Raw genomic sequence first — 18,909 nt, 5'->3', positions numbered from 1 at the left:
CCTTTCTAAGATTCTGCCTGAACATATTATAATCCTCTAGGGATTCTACCATGTTGAGCCCTTGGTATCTGCCATAAGCTTTTCTTTTGTTCTTGATCTAACCTTTTGACATCTACATCTTGGTTCTGTCTTTTGTTTTTACAGGAACATATTTTCCTCGAATGTTTGTTGTTTCCTCCTTGGATACACCCCACTGCTTTGACATAGTTTTATCTGCAAATAACCGTTCCCAGTTCAGTTTGAGCCAAATCTCATCTTAGTAAAATTAGCCTTGCCCTAATATAGAACCTTTATCCTGATCCATCCTTATCATTTTTCATAATATCCTAAATCTAAGTGAGTTATGCTCACTATCTCCAAAATGCTCCCGTACCCCCTCCACCTGCTTAGACTCATTTGCAAATACTAGGTTCAGAACTGGCCCCTCCCTTGTTTGGTTTTCTATGCACTGGATTAAAAAAAAATGTCCTGGATGCATTTTAAGAATTTTGCTCCCTCCCCACTTTGGAGTAATTAAAATCATCTGCTATTACTGCCTTATTATTCTTAGACGTCTCTGAAACCTAATTACATGTATCATCCTCACTCTTTCCCTGATCTACCTCTTCCTGATCATCGAGCTAAAGTATATATCCTGCAGTATGTTTGCCCATTTTGAGCTTTTTACTTTTCTTCTTCTGGCCTCATTTGATAATCCTTCCAAGATATCATTTCATTCCTACACTTGTTTCCTTAATCAATATTGTGAGTCCCCTCCTCTTCTATCCTCTATCTCACATGAATACCCTATAACTGGGAATGTTGAGCTGCCCAATCCTTTCCACTTTTTAGCCTCAGTCATAGCTATAAAATCGTAGTCCCATATGCCTCACCTGTCTTATTCCTCAGGCCTTTTATTGTTAAAATATATTCCATTTCCTCTTGCTAAATTCACTTCCTTGATATCTAACTTAATTTCCCTCTGCCTTCCAGACTTACTTAACAGGATTTTAACTTCTAATTCCGTCTTACTTTCTTCCCTCTCCGAACTATCTGTCAGGATACCTGTCAGTGTAGTTAAAATCATTCCTGACAGCAGTAAGAACCAATCTCACAGCCAGGACCTTGGGACCATACCTGTTCAAATATAACCTGTCCAACTACTACAGGTCACATCTCTCCAGAATCTAAAAAAATGTCTTCATTACCAGCTCTCGAGATACTTTATTTTGTTCTTTTCACATTCTTTTATTCTATCCGTCTATTGCTGTACACCACTATGTGACAATGGGAGTAATTTGGAGATTGCTACCTTTGAAGTTATGCTTTTCAGTTTCCTACCAAACTCCTGAAGGTCCTGTTTGCAGGACTTCTTTCCTCTCTTCCTTCTTCTCATTGGTCCCAATGCAGACCATGATATCTGGGCATTCACCCTCCCATTTGAAAATGCTCTGTGACACTCTTGACCTTACAAGAGTCATGGTTGCAGTTTCAAAAGCACCTGTCTACTCCCCTCACTAATGAAACCTTTATCTTCCAGACACCCCCTCCATTGAGCACTGGGATCTCCCATAGTGGCTACAAGAGCACTCAGTGGCTATGAATCCTACAGTGAGTAATCCACCTCCTGGCTCCCCAGAGCCTGTCTACCACCTACAAGGCACAAGTCAGGTTGCTATGAGAATACTCCCCACTTGCTTGGATGAGTGTAGCTCCAACAACACTCAAGAAGCTTGACACCATCCAGGACAAAGCATGCAGCTGGATTGGCAGCCCCTCACTCCCATCACCACCCACACTCAGGAGCAGCAGTGTGTACCATCCACAAGATACACTGCAGAAATTCAGCAAAGATCCTCATATAGCACTTTCCAAACCCACAACCATTACTAGCTAGAAGGAACAGGCAACAGATACATGGGAATAACATCACCTGCAAGATCACCCTCCAAGTCAGTCACCATCCTGACTTGGCAATATATCATTGTTCCTCCATTGATGCTGCGTCAAAATCCTGGAATTCCCTCCCAAATTCCATCGTGGGTCCATCTATAGCACATGACCTGCAGTGGTTCAAGAAAGCAGTTCACCACCATCTTCTCAGGACAACTAAAGCTGGGCAATAATTGCTGGCTCAACTTAAAATGCCCAAATAAGTTGAATAAAAAAGTGCCACGGTCTTGGGTCTGGCTTGGTTCCACTGAGGATTTGTCAACCGTACTATTTTCCAAACCAAAAAAAAAAATTTGCAAGTGAGATGCCCTCATGGTATTCACTCACTACGTGCCTGGAATACCTCTTCTCTCTGGAGGTTACCCACTTGCGCTATGTCAATGCTTCCTTAACCTGCTAAATCCATGCTCATGAATCTTTCAGCATTGTGAATGCACTTGAATCTTGAGTTGCTCCCACTGGAGGTACCTTCTACACAAATAGTCATCCAGACCACCAGGAGCATGGAGAGATGTGAATGTTTAGGTGTTCAGCATGTTCAAGATAATAATTAATAAACTTTTTGATACCTAAGGAATCAAAGGATATGGGTAAAGTGTAGAAAAGTGGGTGCTGATATAGAACATTACAGAACAGATTTCAAGAGCCAAATGGCCTAATCCTGCACCTTTAACTGTTTCATCAATGACGTTACCTCCATTATACAATCAGCAATTAAGATGTTTGCTGATGATTCCATGGTGTTCAGTTCCACTCATAACCAGATAATGAATCAGACTGTGTCTGCACGCAAATAAAGTTGGACACCATTTGGGCTGATAACTGACAAATAATATTTATGTCACACAAGAGCCAAACAACAATCATTTTAACTGATAGCCAAACTACCTCACCTTGACATTTAATGACACTATCTTCTCCCTTATTAATGACAGGCAATGCCACATGAAACATTGGCCAAGGGTGCAGGAAAAGAAGTATTTGGAGAGAGACCAGTAGGTTCTGATTCCATGATGCCTGGGTCACTGTCTGGGTGTGTTTGTTGAGTCCACTTTGTGATCTGTTGGAACATTCCTTTGGCCATTGATGGTAGTCTGCAAATCTGTATCTGTAATGGAGCTCAGGGCTATCATGGCAGTTTGTTGAACTTCCATTGCAGTACTTTGTCATTCAGTAGAAGCTGTTGTGGCTGCAGTGTGATTTGTAATCTCAGTCATAACATGCTGCATAACGTTGGGTTTCCCAGGTCACTGGAGGTATTAGCCGGTCTCTTCATACTCGAGATGATCAGTTCCAGACTTTTCATCAAGGCATTGCCTAAGTTGGATGTGACTCCTCTGTCCTTCTGAAACTTGGTTCCCTGAGGTTTTCATCTGGCTATGCTACTATGGAACACATTTTTGATCTTGCTTCCAACAACCTGGTATGCTTGTTGCTCACGAGAGAAGATGTTTGTTCTATTCTAGCTTTTATATTGTTCTTGGTTCCAAACTCTGAACTGTTGCCTAAAGCAGTGACAGTCATTGAGTCAGTGCATTCTTCCCCAACTTCCTCCTCTTTTACCTCTAGGAACCCTCAGATACCAAGTGGACTGTAGATGAGTACAGACATGATAAGGTTATTTGGAGCTTAGGGAGTAAGGATTGGTTTGTGGGATCAGTGATATTTGTGGATTTATAAAGAACCTGCAGTGCTGCCATCCCTCTGGGTAGTACCCCTCCTACTGTGCCTTTGGTGCAGTATCTTCCAGAGGTCTCCTGATGAAAGCCTCCTCATGACAGTTCGCACTGTCCACCTGAAAGAATTATGTTATGAAGGTGTGGTTGACCTTCCCAGGCTAGATCTCCTGCCAGTAATTATATGAATTATATGTTATTTGCTTCTGTAACAGGAAGTGGGTGATGGTGATGAGCATATTCACAGGGATATTTCTGTGATGTGATTTGTGAAATGTACCTGAGGCATGGAATAGTGCTTGTGAAGATGTAACAGTATAAGGAGAGTGAATGTCCTTGTATTGATAAATGAAAGCTGATTTGTGATGTGGTTCTGGTGATGGTGGTAAAATTGAGAAGTTTTCTGTGAGATGGAGATCTCACCTTGACCACTTATGTAAAGTTGTTAAATGCCTTGTGGCACTTGGACTGTTCCTGATTATCAACTCCCGTATGTATGGTATCAATTGCTTCTGTGACCTCCGTTACTACAGTGAGTAGAGGACATCCCTCCTGCTGTCTCCCACCTTTAGTAGGACTGTCGGTGCCATTTTGGAAAATTTGGATGCCTCTCTCTGAGTTCCTGAAGTTTTATGCTGATTGCTGCACACTCTCTGTCCCTACTTTTCCAGTCGACCCCGATTGCTTTCTCTCCCTTCCTCTCCTCTGTTTTCTCTATCCCATCCTCATCCCTCTGGACCCTTTTTTGTTCCTTCTTCTTTCTCTCTGCCTCTTTCTTTCACTTCTCTTTCACCTATCTTATCCAACTCTGTAACCCTCTTGGCATTTCCTCCTTTACCATCCCTCTGGCTTCTTTCTGCCTGGACTTTACTGCTTTAATTGTCTGAGTCCCAGTCCTATGCTGTCACTTTCTCTTTCCTCACCCTCTTTCCTGGCTACAAACTCACCTGTGTGCTTTACGAGGCTCTATTCTCCCACTTCCTGTGCTTTCTAATCCATTTCCAACTGCAGAACCTACTTAACCTTAACTGCCTCTCTGCAATGCTATGGAGGATTAATGTTAAGTAAAACCTGTCGCAACCTGCAACATAATATAACAGATATTTTTAGTTGAAGTCACTGTCACCTGTGAATTTTCTGATCAGTTTGTTTTGTTCAGGTAAATAATTTGTTCCCCATTCTCACTTTCTCTCTTTCTGACTGTGGGAGAAGTTCATTTGACTTCATAAATCAGGCCTTGGACCCTTTACAATCAGTTTATATGTTCCTCCAAGCTCACACTGTTAATAAAAAAATGTTATAATTTATAAATCCATTATAAAGGATGTCATTGCAGAGCAGTTTGAATATATAATATGATCAAACAGATTTGGCATAGCTTCATGAAAGGAAAATCATGCCTGATAAATAACATTCTCTGTTATTTTAAAAAAACCCATCATTTCGACTGGGACACTACATCTATCCTGGGACAGGCTAAACAAATACATGCCAGAAAATTCCTAGAGGACTGGCACTCCAACCACAACGCCATAAACAAACACATAGATCTAGATAGCATCTATCAACTCCTCAGAAAACGAACAGGAAATGACATCACCACAAACCCCAGGAACCCCATCCAGGACAAACATATAAATGGAAAACAGGAGACAACAACTCCGCTTCACTTGACAGGTCGCCACTGATGATGTTACCTAGCCAGGTAATGAAGCGTCTGGATATCAAACCTACAGCTCAGTGAGCAAACCTACACCCTAAATCTCAACCTGAGCTACAAACCTTGCAAAAATACAGTACTGTGAATAGTTTTGGTTATGGAAAGATATACTTCCAATGAAGGTAGACCAGACAAGGTTCACTACACTGATACCAGCTATGGAGGGACTAACTTGTAAAGAAAGGTAGAGTAGGATGGGTCTGTACTTGCTGGAATTCAGAAGAATGAGAGGTGACCTTCTTGAAACTTACACCATTTTAGGGGACTTGGCAGGAGGGATGTGGAAATGTTATGGGAGCATTTAAAACCACAGGGCATAATGTTGCACTTTTAATGCAGAAATGGGGAGGAATTTATTCTGTCAGAGGGTTGTGAATCTGGAATTCTTTATCACAGAGAGCCTCCAAGGCTGTCTTGTTAAGTATGATCAAGGCTGAGATAAACTGACTTTTAATTAGTAAGAGAATAAAGGGTTATGTGGAAAAGGCAGGAAAATGGAGTTCAGAATTATCAGGTCAGCCATAATCTCATCGAATGGCAGAGCACATTTAATGGGCTGAATGGTCTACATCTACTCCTATGTCTTATCACCTAATACACGTTCTCATCCATTATTCTTATGTTGGATTTATTTAGTCACTGTCATTAAGTGATTGTGAAAATCTTGTCTGTTGAGTATCCTGGTCTCTTAGTTAATGACATATTATTTAATTTTGCCTGTAAAAATACATAATACTTCAAAGACTATTGGTTTTAAAGTGTTTTTACAAAAGAAAGTGAGGTAATATCTTTGTCTGACCAGCTATTATTTTTGCTGTGCCTTATGTTCAGCTTCTTTATGTTTCTCCCTTTCAGACTATGGAACGATTAAGAAGGTTCTTGCCCCTTTGAACCAAAGTGGGAGTGGTTGTTTGTTGGAGGAAATAGAACTCTATCCAATCAATCAGAGAGACCGTGTAAGGAACCTTCAAATCCTACACAGTCAGAGTGTTCTGTTTGTTGGACTACAGGAGCATGTGATAAGACTCCCTCTGAAACGTTGCAGCTTTTACAGAAGTCGGAGGTAAGATGATTGAACATTGGAGTATGAAGAAGGTTTTGGCCGCATTGTGATAGAATTGTATCCACCTTATCTGACTAATGACAAATCATACATAAGGTAGAATATTCCTTTTCTCAGGGAGTATTTTGTTGACTGAGATTCATGGCACCCAGTCCATGATGGTTTGGAGTGACGTATCTCACAAGCTGCTCTCTACCTCATTAATTCTGCAGCTGGCTTTTGGGAACTATGAGACAGGAGAGGTGGAAATATCACTCATTGCATACCACTGCGGGCGACATACTGCCCTTCATACTATGGTGTTTGACCAATATGGCGAAGATCGAGGAAAGGCTCATGGCCCACTTTGGGGGCAGAATTCCGGAGGGGCTGGTGGATGGAGTGATATAGAGGAAGACCATCCTTTTTACTGTGCACAGGAGGCCATCCCACTTGATCAAACCAGCCTGCACCCAATATCCCATGAATGAACTAAAAACGTCAGTGCTGAAGTCAGTGAGTGTGCACTACGAAAACAATGTAAAATACAAAGAAGCAAGCCACCTCCAAGTAAGCAAAAAGAGAGTGAGCACAATGAGAGCAACCCCAGTGCCTTAGATGCATGCTGTGTAGATATACAGGAAGGCTGTAAGTCTTTGTGTGCAAAGCTCCCTTCCCCAAGTCCCTGCTCAGCCCACCTCAGCCTTGCTCTGTATGTCTCCATAAAGTGTAAGGTTCATATCCCGGGGTTATAATGTTAAAGTTCTCTGCAATCACTCCAAAAATGAAAGTACAGCAAATTGTGCGCATCAGTGATGGAAAAATAAATCACTCACAGAAAACCTATGCCATTCTATTGCATTAGCAAAGGGGGAAAGAAAGGTCTTTGCAAGCATTGCATAAATCATGGTCAGAGGTGTTGGCAGTTTGCAGTCACAGTAGCGTTAAGTAGTGCAGTTGCAGTTGTTACACAGCGGTATATTGAAGGGTCTGGTGCTCCAGTAATAGGTGAGTTTATCTTGTTTTTTGTTGTCTGCTATGGATCAATACTGACAGTCACTGTTTGCATTTGTTTGCTCAGGGGATTGTGGGTATTGAGTGGAAAACACTAAAACCAGAGGTTGATGATTCCAATTTTCCTTTTTTCAATTTTTCTCAGCTATTTGGAAGCTGAAGTCAGGAACCACTCAACAGGACATTCTGACTGAGCCAGCACACAAAGGTGCTTAATGATATAGTGATAAGTCATCGATCCTGCATCAAATTTCACCTATCCAGCCACTTTCTTATCAAAACAGCTTTGTAGGTTTTTAATCGCAGTCCACATTTTGTCTTTTCTATGTCAGACAGTTCTGTCGCAGTTAAACCTCATTTGGATTAGCGTTTTCAAAGCAAGGATCACAAAGGCTCTGTCTGGGCTGCGCTAACACAGTTTATCAGCAGAATTGTTAAGACTATAGATTAAGTGAAAGAATTATGAAAAACAAACTTTACAAAGGTTAGAATTCCAATGGCAGTATTTCATATGTTGTCGAAAGTAGCCTTAATACTGTAGAGTATTACCTCACCTCTGAATTATTTGGTAGTTTTAAAATTTAAAAAACCAATACACGATAATTGTGTACTACTGCACCCTGATAAAATCTTTGATAATACTGTAGATTGTTTTTAGAGTTTCCTAGCTTTTATTCCATTGAAACTTTAGCGCTTTTTGTTACATAATGCATTTTGTTATTGTCCTGGTGCAGGCATTAATTAAACCAATGAGAAAACGAGCTAGTTTTATACCAGCAAGAGTTAAATCCATGGTAATTTGTGGGCGGCACGGTGGCACAGTGGTTAGCACTGCTGCCTCACAGCGCCTGAGACCCGGGTTCAATTCCCGCCTCAGGCGACTGACTGTGTGGAGTTTGCACGTTCTCCCCGTGTCTGCGTGGGTTTCCTCCGGGTGCTCCGGTTTCCTCCCACAGTCCAAAGATGTGCAGGTCAGGTGAATTGGCCATGCTAAATTGCCCGTAGTGTTAGGTAAGGGGTAAATGCAGGGGCATGGGTGGGTTGCGCTTCGGCAGGTCGGTGTGGACTTGTTGGGCCGAAGGGCCTGTTTCCACGCTGTAATGTAATCTAATCTAATCTAATCTAATCTAATTGTTACACTGATGGAGATTGCTTGCTAACTCTGTATATGTGAAATAGATATTGCTATAAATATGCAGTGTTGACCATGGTGCGTGAAAGAAATAGATGGAACCTCTGCTTCCATACACGCCCCATGTTCAAACAGCCCATGGAATCTGCACCTCAAAGCGTTTATTTTGGATGTTCTCAAAGCTACAATTCCACTCAAGTTTAACATTGCATTGTATTAAATCATACCAGTATCACCCATTCTTCATGTGTAAACATCCACTGATCTAACATTGGCCATTGAGATCAATATAATGATTTAACCTGAACAGTTTCCTTTCACTGTGAAGTATTCTGAAATATTCTGACTGGGTTTTCGTTAATTCACCCCAGGTAGCTCCAGGAGGAATTGCTAGCTCCCATTGAAATCCATAAGACCATAAGAAATGGGAGCGGGAGCAGGAGCAGGTTTTTGGGTCCCTCAAGCCTGCTCCGACATTCAGTGGATCATGGCTGATCCGAGATTCCTCATGCCCTTTCACCATAATCCTTGATACCCCTACTGATCAAGATCTATCTCAGCCTTAAAAATGCGCAAGGACAATTGCAACATTTAAAAGGCATTTGGATGGGTATATGAATAGGAAGGGTTTGGAGGGATATGAGCCAACTGCTAGCAGGTGGGACTAGATTGGGTTGGATATCTATTTGGCATGCACGAGTTGGACCGAAGGGTCTGTTTCCATGCTGTACATCTCTATGACTCTATAACTCTGCCCCCACAGCTCTCTGAGGCAATGAATTCCAAAGACTCTCAACCCTCTGAGAAATGTAATTCCTCCTTATCTTAGTCTTTAATTGGCACCCCCTTATTCTGAGACAATGCCCTCTGGTTCTTGACATTTCTATGAGGGGAAACGTCCTCTCAGCATTAACCCCATCAAACACCTTCAGAAGCCTATATGTTTCAAACAGATCATCTCTCATTCTTCTAAAGGCCAGTGAGTAGAGTCCCAATCTGTTTAGCCTTTGCTCATTGGACAATTCCCTCATGCCAGAGATCATCCTTGTGAACATTCTCTGAACTGCCTATGATGAAATGATATCTTAAATAAGGAGACCAAAACTGCTCATAGTACTCCAGATGTGGTCTCACCAACATCTGGTATAGTTCCACAAAGACTTCCCGACTCCAATACTCCAAACCCCTTTTACCATCCAGATTACTTGCTGCATCTGTGTGCTAGCATATGTGCATGAGTAGCCCCAAGTTCCTTTCGTTGTAGCTTTCTGCAGTTTTTCTCGATTTAAATATGTTCTGTTCTTTTGTTCTCCCTTCCAAAATGAAAAACTTCACATTTTCCCACATTGTACTCCATTTGCCAAATTTTTGCCCACTTATCCATCCATTTAGTTTCCTCACTTGAACGTCATTGGCGATGCAGCAGTCCAGGCTTCTGGCTGATGGAGGTCACAAGAGGGCACAATCAGTGTGTAACTGTTGGGATTAGGACCTCAGGTGTGGCACGGCAATTGAATGGTTAGCTCTGCTGCCTCACAGCACCAGGGACCCAGGTTTGATTCTAGCATTGGGCGATTGTCTATGTGGCATTTGTACATTCTCCCCTTGCCTGCGTGAGTTTCCTCCGGGTTCTCCAGTTTGCTCCCACAATCCAAAGACGTGCAGGTTAGGTGAATTGGCCATGCTAAATTGTCCCATAGTGTTCAGTAATGTTTAGGTTAGTTGCATTAGTCAGGCGTAAATATAGGATAATAGGGTAGGGGAATGGGTCTGAGTGAGTTGCTCGTCAGAGGGTCGGTGTGGACTTGTTGGGCTAAAGGGCCTGTTTCCACACTGTAGGGATTCTATGTTCATAGATATGCTGGATCAATTTGTTAAATAAACCATTAGCAAAAGCAAACAGATAGAATAAACGTTCGCAGTATGTGTTGCTCTTGTTGACTCCAAGTGTAAAAACAAATGAGGATTCTAGATTGTCATGGACTGCTTTTGTCTCAAATTTCTATCCTTATGGCTTCCTGAGAAAAGACAGAAGACAGAATTTAATTCTAGTTGACTCAAATGCAGATATGCATAAGTGGATAACAAATGTTGCAAAATAGAATATGATCTAGTGATGTTCTGTGCAGTTGTATGAATGGGTTAAAGTTGAGATTTGACCTCATTATCCTGTGCTTACAGTTCATGTATGGGAGCTCGAGACCCTTACTGTGGCTGGGACTTGGTCTTAAAGAAATGCACAACATTAGAAGAAAGCATGAGCATGACCCAGTGGGAGCAAGAAATCAGCTTGTGCCCAGTGAGTATGTTCATTCTCAGAATTCCCACATTCTTTTAAAACATCAAATATTTTTGATGAAACAGACTATTGAATTGGATGATACAAACCATTGCTTACATGTTGCTGATTCTTTATTGTTCTTTACTTTTTCACTAAAGATTTATATCAATCATTAATGCGGAGAACTGTTTTAAATTTTGTAATGCACTGTAACCACTATTACAGCCAGATGAGGTGAGAAAATTGTTTGACTTCTTTCTAAACCCGTTGATTGGTCGCATCAAATGTTTTGTTACTTTTTAGCATATAGCTGTCACACATCAAATAAAACGTAGTTGCTAGAAATTACCAAGGCTTTCTTCAATAATACGAAGAGGAATTTATTATCTACGAACTTCAAGAAAAATTTAATAAAAATGCAGCATCAAACAGGCATGCAGCACAGTGATAACTTTTGAAGCAAAGACGATTCATGAGAAAAGTATGGCTGCTAACATAGCAGAAAATCAGAAAAACTTGGATAAGCACATCAAAAGTAAAAGATTGATTAAAAAGATGATTTGGGGCAGTTAGGGACCAAAAGGGCATTTAGACTAAGGTATCTTAGCATGGCTAAGATATTAAATGAGTATTTTGGGAATGTCAGCATATATTCTTTTAAGGGAAAGTTATACATAACTAATTTGCTGCGTTTTTTTTAAGATCTAACAGATAGTCTCATTGAAGGGAAGACTGTTGATGTGGCGTACATGGAATTCCAAAAGGTGTTCTAAACAGTGCCACAAAACAACTTGTGAGGTGATGCACTTCGTTACAAAAAACATGGAGAGACAGTTAAGAATACTACCCTTGCTTAAAAGGGTGTGGAGGGGCAGATAAACATGGGTGTGTATACATCAGTCATTAAAGGTGACATGAGAGATAGTGAGAGATTTTAATGAGACAGAGTATTCTAGACTTCACAAGACACTGGTTTGATTTTGATTTTTGATTTATTATAGTCACATGTACCCAGGTACAGGAAATCAGTGGCAGCCCTGGCATCTTGGATTGTGAGAAAGGAAGCAATTTGTCTGATGCCGTAATTCAGTTGAGGTTACAGCAACAATGGTGAAGATGAGTGCCACAAGAAATCTTTAAGTTGAGTGGCTGGAGAAAGGCAGAGCATTCAGCATTATTCATTAATTGGGACTTTTTGTTGACCTGTCAATCCATCAAACAGCAATTCTTTCAATGTGATGGAAAATTGAGTTATCTGGGAAGCATTCTTCGAGTCTATGACCCAGATTTCAAAATACTAATAATGGCACAGCTGTTGTTGTTCACTGTCATTGTATCTCTGAGACTGATAGCAACGTATGGAATCAGCTTATGTGCCATTTAATGTGGAAATCCAGAAGTTACTCTCAGCAATTCTGTGTTTCTCCAAATGGTGAGGTGTTGAAATACCTCCAGACTGCAATCAATGAGAAACTATTGAACTGACAAAAATGTCCATTTTTATTCTATTAATTTCAATATGAAAAAAAGCCTTGAAAAAGTAACATCTTGTTGAATAAGTTGTAACCGCAATTTGATGGCATTTTGATTATGTCACTGTTGCTGGATGTCTGGAGATCATCTTGATTTGACACCAGATTCCAATTAACATCAGGAAATAGGAAAGCTATCCCACAGAGATCACCAGATGTTTGTGAACAGTTTTCTTCAGGGTCAGAGGTGAGCATTGCTACATGCTGCTGACTACAAAATCCAAGCCTACAGTCGTGCTATTATGACATTTAATCCACAGAATCTACAAATGGAAGTTTTGTCATTATTTTTTCCATACTGCTCACTTTAGTCCTGTCTTATGTCTTCATCTTAGTTACTCTTATTGTAACTCAATTTGAGAAAGCTAAATTGAAAGATGCCTTAAATAACTCCTCATAGGCCCTGTATCCCATCACCAAGTTACCCTTTATTTACACATTCAGAGTCCTTGCACTGGTCCAGCTCCTTAAGAGGCAGCTCTCAGAGTGAACAGGATGTCTGACAGTCTTATTCTTTTTTCTTCTCAGAGCCAGCTCTAAGGATGAGCAAAACCTCTGACACTTGTTTATTTTTTTTCCTTACCCCTACACTACTGCCTAACTACAGTAGTGTTTTTTCCCCCCGCACCTATGTTGTGTGTGTGCAAGTGTGGACAGTCTTGTTCTTATCTGTCAGCTAGGGCTCCCTGATTGGACTTGGTTAACAGCCCCAGTCAGGGAACTCATATTCTGTGATGTCCACCTGGCTGACCTTGTCACAAATTTCTACAATGCCATTTTCTCTTTCTCCCAACATAATCTTCTACAACAAAAACAGAAATTGCTGGAAAAGCTCAGCAGGTCTGGCAGCACCTGTAGAGAGAAATCAGAATTAATGTTCCAGGTCTGGCAACCCTTCTTCAGAACAGACTTTCTGCATATTGTAGGATTGAACCAGAAATTTTATTTTCAGAGCTATATCAGAAACAATATCCACCATCAGTGAATGATTGAATACAAAACCTTGCGCTTATGCCAATATGTTATCACTGGAATGTATTAGAGCATAAGAAATTGGAGCATGAGTAGGCCATTCAATGCTCAGGCATTTTTCTGCCTGTCCCCATGACCCTCAACCGCTTGTTGACCAAACATTTGTCTAATTTAGCCACAATGATCATCATCACTAATCATAATGTAGGTGATACACAGACAGAAGTGTATTGATTTCAAAGTATGAAACAACCTGGCAGTATTTGTGGAATGAGCAACCAAAAATAACCAACTTCAATCTTATTTTACAGTGCCCTAATATTTTACTGGTTGTTTGTCTTTTAGATAAGAAACATGACTACGGATGGGAATTTTGGATCTTGGTTGCCGTGGAAACCCTGCAGCCATGCTGATGGTAACACCATTGGGTTATGTATCTGTAGAACCCGTCTGTGTGATAGTCCATCTCCACAGTGTGGAGGACGACAGTGTGAGGGTGCCAGCATGGAGGTTGCAAACTGTTCTAGGTAAGCAAAAAGAACAGGAAGAACCATGATTCAGGTATTATTCCTAGTCAAATTTTATTTGACTCATTCCTCTTAAATGTCCGTCATCTTGTCCTAGTGTGTAACCTAAGATGTATTAGTAAAGATCGTTCTCTGTAAGAGATAACTGATTTTTATCTTACATGTTACAGACCAGGATATTGCAAATGGTGATACACATCTTCAGTCTTCTGCTTGACTGTAATTGTTCAAACTAGAAAGCTGAAATTTAATCACATTGTTTAATAGGAATGGTGGCTGGACTCCTTGGACGCTGTGGTCTCCTTGCAGTACAAGTTGTGGAATAGGATTTCAGGTCCGACAGCGGTCTTGTAGTAACCCAACTCCTCGGCATGGTGGGCGTGTCTGCGTGGGACAGAACCGTGAAGAGCGGTATGTACAACACTCCCACAGGCTTACTATATTGAGGAAAAAGTAGTTACCGTATATGTGTTCTGGATTGCGTTTCATTGCATTTCAGGTCAGGACATAAGGCCCATCTTGGGGCTCCAGCAATGTGGCCAGAAATTTTAAAAAGAACAAAATATGCATTTCTCCAAGCTTCACCTTCCCGCACTCACTTTACACCCACACACTCCCAATGCCCCAGCCATGAAAAACCTGCTATGCCTCTCTAGTACCTACTTCCATCCATGACATTTCCCTTCACCTAAAACGTCAATTCATCTACTATCCACGATAGTCATACACAGAGGCAAAAAGAAGTACTGTTTTATTACGTATTGCAGACTACACTATTAAGAAAAGCACTCTCATTCATAAAATCTAATTTGGCAGGTGTTGACTTTTTTGACACTTCTTGAAATGTCTTAACAATCCAACACTTCTTTGACAAGTTTTATATATTTCTTGAAAGGTACCTTTCATGCCTTGACAAGTTGGACAGTTCCCAGGGGTTTATGTGCCTTTTATGCACAGTCTTTTCACCAGTAAACATTCTCACCCACTCCCAAAGAATAGTTCACTTGCTCCCTCCAGGGAATCCCTGCCGTTCAGCTGAAAGATGTCCTGAGATTGTATCCAGAGCTATCCAAATGGGTCCCTGATTATTCAAAACAAATCAAAGCTCTAATCTCCATGCTGTCGGATCCACACATCACTGACCCTGAAATCCATATTGAGTGGAGGCTGCTGATCATTTAATGGCCAGCTATCTCCATGAACTATACATTTGTGGACAATAGCTTGCCCCCTAACCCTCCCCCTCTCAAAATGGAAAATGCTGGGTTTTGGGGCGAGATTCAGGATATCCAATTCTTCTGTCATGGTGAAGAGGGTCTCTGTCATAGAGTAAATGTGGACTTGAGTCGTGCAGAACCTAAACCAAGTAATATAAATTGGATTAAAAACACATACTGAAACTGAAATAACAGAAAAAGAATGGGATTTAGAGAGATATAAATGGGACAGACATAAAGAATGGAGATTCTATGATTCTGTTTTATACCTTCACAGCGACGGTAATGATAGGTTATAAGGAGATTAGGCTGGTAACGAGTGATATCAATGCATAGGTGGAAGGAGAAACTATGGCCCACTTATCAGGGCTAAAATATATCTGATTGATATCACCACTACTTAAAACTCTGGATTACAGTACAATCCCAGTGTTTACTTAAATTAGTTACTTATTCTGTGCATGACAGGAGAAAATTGTATTGATTAAGGTATCAGTACACTAGTGATGTGAAGGTCCCCCACTTTATGGGAGGCAGAAACAGTAGTATTTGAATTTGCTGGATTTTGTAAAGTTCAGGAAGACATTGAACCTAACGTTCACTGATACTTGATCCCTGAATTATCCATGTGTGTTAATCCTTGATTTGATCAATGAAACTATATACTGTTCTTTATAAATAAGTTTTCTAACCTGGATGCTTCACAAACTTGACCATATGTTTTATTTCTCCAAAAAATGCCTTTCTGCAAATGCACTAAACTGGATTTGGCATTAATTTTACACTTTATTCCTAGTAATGTTATAGTTATGTTCCACTGTGTACAGTTGAAGCCTGAACTTTCTGTATTCTCTGAGAAGTAGCAGGGTGACAGTGAAGTGGGCCTGAAGCCTGATGCCTTTGCATCAAAGCCAAATATTCCTGACAGCGGCCGACCTGGAGGGAAGATATGATGCCCGACATGACAGAAATATAATTAAGCTTGTTATTTCGCCCATTGACAGCAATTTTATGGAAATTTTTCCACTTTACAAATGGTAAATGGAGAAGGCATGTGAGTGAGAGCTTAGTGCTGGCTTTTTCCAGGAACTGGACGAGTGTGCCTTGTCAGGGAGAATGGAACAGTGAAAACACTGGCAAACAAATACTGAAAGAGAGGGAGATGCTGACGGGATCCCAATTGGAAATGGACCATTGAGCACAAGAAATGGAGGATTGGGTAGGAAATAGGAGATCCATTTGGACGTGAGGCTTTGGAAACAGAAAAAGATCACATGCTTTGAGCCTTATTCACCCAACATTCAGAACCTTTAGTAAGGTAGAGAAGGAATAAAGAGGGATGCAGACACAGACAGGGAAACAGCTGCAACCTCAGGGCTGACAGGAAGATCTGCCTCAGCTAAGAGATCAAGGAAAAATACAAGAGGGTCTGCAAATTGCTTCCTGAGAACAGAGGTGACCTACCATTAGAAAGTCAGTTCCCTTGAAATGTCCAAACAGCAGTGTTACTGAAAGAGAGAGAAAGATACCACCAAAGGGAGATGCCGATGGGGTCCCAATTGGAAATAGATGATTGAGCACAGGAAATGGAGGGGTGGGTAGGAAATAGGGTTTGCATTTGATCTTTCCTAGAATGTCATTGATTTGTGCCATGGTGGAGGATGAACTAATCTGCATGGGTCCTTCTGCACCTCTGGATTTTTCCATGGATCTACCAGAGATGTGTGGGATCTCACAGTCTATGACTCATCGATGCTATAAGGTGGTAACCAATGTCCTAGATCTTCAATCGGGCCAGCAAGTGTACACATTTCTAGACTGACCTGGTAGTCAAGCTGAAAGAACCATTGAATTTTGGATCATTGGTGGATTTCTACAGGGGAATGTGTGATTGACTGCATATATGTCGCTGCAAAGTCTCTGGTACACCAGCAACTGGCATTTCTCAACAGGAATGGCTCCTATTCTATCAATGTCGAACTGGTTTGTGACCATTGCAGAAGGATCCTTCGATGCATGCACAGTTGACGGAAAGTAGTCGGGACCCGTACAGGCTTTGGAATCACAGGTGATGCAACATTTCCGACTACTCACCAGTCTGGTTAAGGAACGTTTAATTGCAGATGAATACTATCCACTCAGGACATGGTGACTATCGTCAATGAAGAATACATGTATGGATGCAGTGTTGAGGAATAATATCTGCCACAAGGCCATCTGAGTGAATATCAAGTAGGTTACTTGGTTTCTGAATGTATAATTCAGCTGCCTAGAGTGACCCTGGGAATCCTTCAACATGCCCCAGTATGTGTCTCACATGTCATGGTGGCCTGCAATGTGCTGCACATCCATCTCAACCTTCCACCTACCATTGTCTTTGAAGATGTCCCAATTGTCTCCACGATACAGAGTGCTGACGGCCTTTCAAACATGACAGTAGCACCAGATATAATGTCGCCTTGGACCCACCTTTACTCCTTTAAAGGTCAGACTCCACACCCACCCACCCTTAATTTGGCAATTGATCCCGACCCAATCAATTGTACTCCTGCTTCCAGGCCCCATGGCTGGACCTGTGGCCTACTCCCAAATTTTGGCCCAGTTTAATAACCCTTGTTATGATCTCCACAGAAGACCAAAAACAGAAAAAGAAATGTGAACTCTCAGTTTATAACTGAACAAATGACACAACAAATTTTAATAATTTAAAATGTTTTCTGCAACAAACAAACTCAAAGAACCATTGTTTATATGTCACATTTTAGGCAATTTATACTTTTCAACAGGACAACTTTTAACACAACAGAAAAACCTACCATCTGTTACATGTGCATTAAGTAAACACATAATTCTTCCAGATTCAGTCCAAATGGCTCTTAGCTCCCAATTTTTATTTCCAAAATTTTCTTTACCCAGCTTAGAAATGTTTAACTCCAGAACTTTCTTTCAGTATGAATTTTTCTTGTGACTTCTTCTTTTGGCTAAATCTAGGCAAATCTTCCAGCACTATTGAAATTCATGATTTTGGTTTTTCTATCTGAGTCCAAGCTCCAAAACGGATATTTGCCTGATGAACCAAGGCATCTTGCTGTCTGTAGCTTCTCTTACTTGCCTGGATCATAACAGACTAACCCACAGTCTGTCATATTCAATGATGTTTTAGAGAGTCTTTATCCCAATCTTTATAATGACCTCCACATAGCGATGACATGGGTAGAAATGCCGATCATGTATTCTTTAAACCTCAACTGTATCCTATTCTGAAATCAAATAGACAATTTAAAGTATACTTTTTTGTAAATTGACTATTTTAACGTTTCTCTAGATCTTGGAAACTCACAGTACATTTACCAACATCATAGTTATTTTCACCATTGTCTACTCTTAAAACAAAAGCAATAATTTCTCAGTAAAATAATCTTGGCTTGTAAAATAAAATCATCAGCTCCATCTTTCAGACTGTTGTCAGGAGGAATTAAGTATATGAAAATAAACAAAAAACTGTGGATGCTGGAAATCTGAACCAAAAACAGTGTGCTGAAGAAGCAGTGTGCGAAAAGGATCAGTGCTGGGTCTGCTGCTTTTTGTCATTATTTGGATATGAATATAGGATGAATGGTTACAGAGTTTGCAGATGACAGCAAAATTAGTGATGTAATGGACAGTGAGGAAGGTTATCTCAGGGTGGAATGGGACCTTGATCAGATGGGCTAATGGGCTGAGGAGTGGCAGATGGAGTTTAATTTAGATAAATGTGGGGTACTTCATTTTGGTAAGGCAAATTAGGGCAGGACTTTTACACTTAATGGTGGGGTCCTGGGGAGTGTTGCCAAAAAAAGAGACCTTGGGGTGCAGGATCATAGT

General features: G+C 40.8%; 1 protein-coding gene and 1 long non-coding RNA gene across 4 annotated transcripts in view; one reads left to right on the top strand and one right to left on the bottom strand.

Moving 5' to 3' along the window:
* The window catches only part of sema5a (sema domain, seven thrombospondin repeats (type 1 and type 1-like), transmembrane domain (TM) and short cytoplasmic domain, (semaphorin) 5A), a 214,393-nt gene that overhangs the window by 129,556 nt on the left and 65,928 nt on the right, over window positions 1-18,909 (top strand). For all 3 annotated transcript variants that reach the window (XM_043689989.2, XM_043689988.2, XM_087987160.1), the window contains 4 exons: window positions 6,184-6,391; window positions 10,698-10,815; window positions 13,647-13,828; window positions 14,096-14,239. In XM_043689989.2, the coding sequence (XP_043545924.2) occupies window positions 6,184-6,391; window positions 10,698-10,815; window positions 13,647-13,828; window positions 14,096-14,239 (652 nt within the window). The remainder of the gene's footprint in view (window positions 1-6,183; window positions 6,392-10,697; window positions 10,816-13,646; window positions 13,829-14,095; window positions 14,240-18,909) is intronic.
* LOC148149927 (uncharacterized) overlaps window positions 17,667-18,909 on the bottom strand; it is a 70,399-nt gene continuing 69,156 nt past the window's right edge. Inside the window, exon 3 of the long non-coding RNA XR_015757187.1 lies at window positions 17,667-18,305. This is a non-coding gene — a long non-coding RNA (uncharacterized LOC148149927). The remainder of the gene's footprint in view (window positions 18,306-18,909) is intronic.

The sequence above is a fragment of the Chiloscyllium plagiosum genome, unplaced genomic scaffold, assembly GCF_037043375.1.
Source record: "Chiloscyllium plagiosum isolate Xiang-an unplaced genomic scaffold, Cpla_swu_hap1 HiC_scaffold_5, whole genome shotgun sequence".
Taxonomy (NCBI): Eukaryota; Metazoa; Chordata; class Chondrichthyes; order Orectolobiformes; family Hemiscylliidae; genus Chiloscyllium; species Chiloscyllium plagiosum.
The sequence above is the reverse complement of the archived record's forward strand: the minus strand, read 5'-3'. Positions and strand labels throughout refer to the sequence as shown.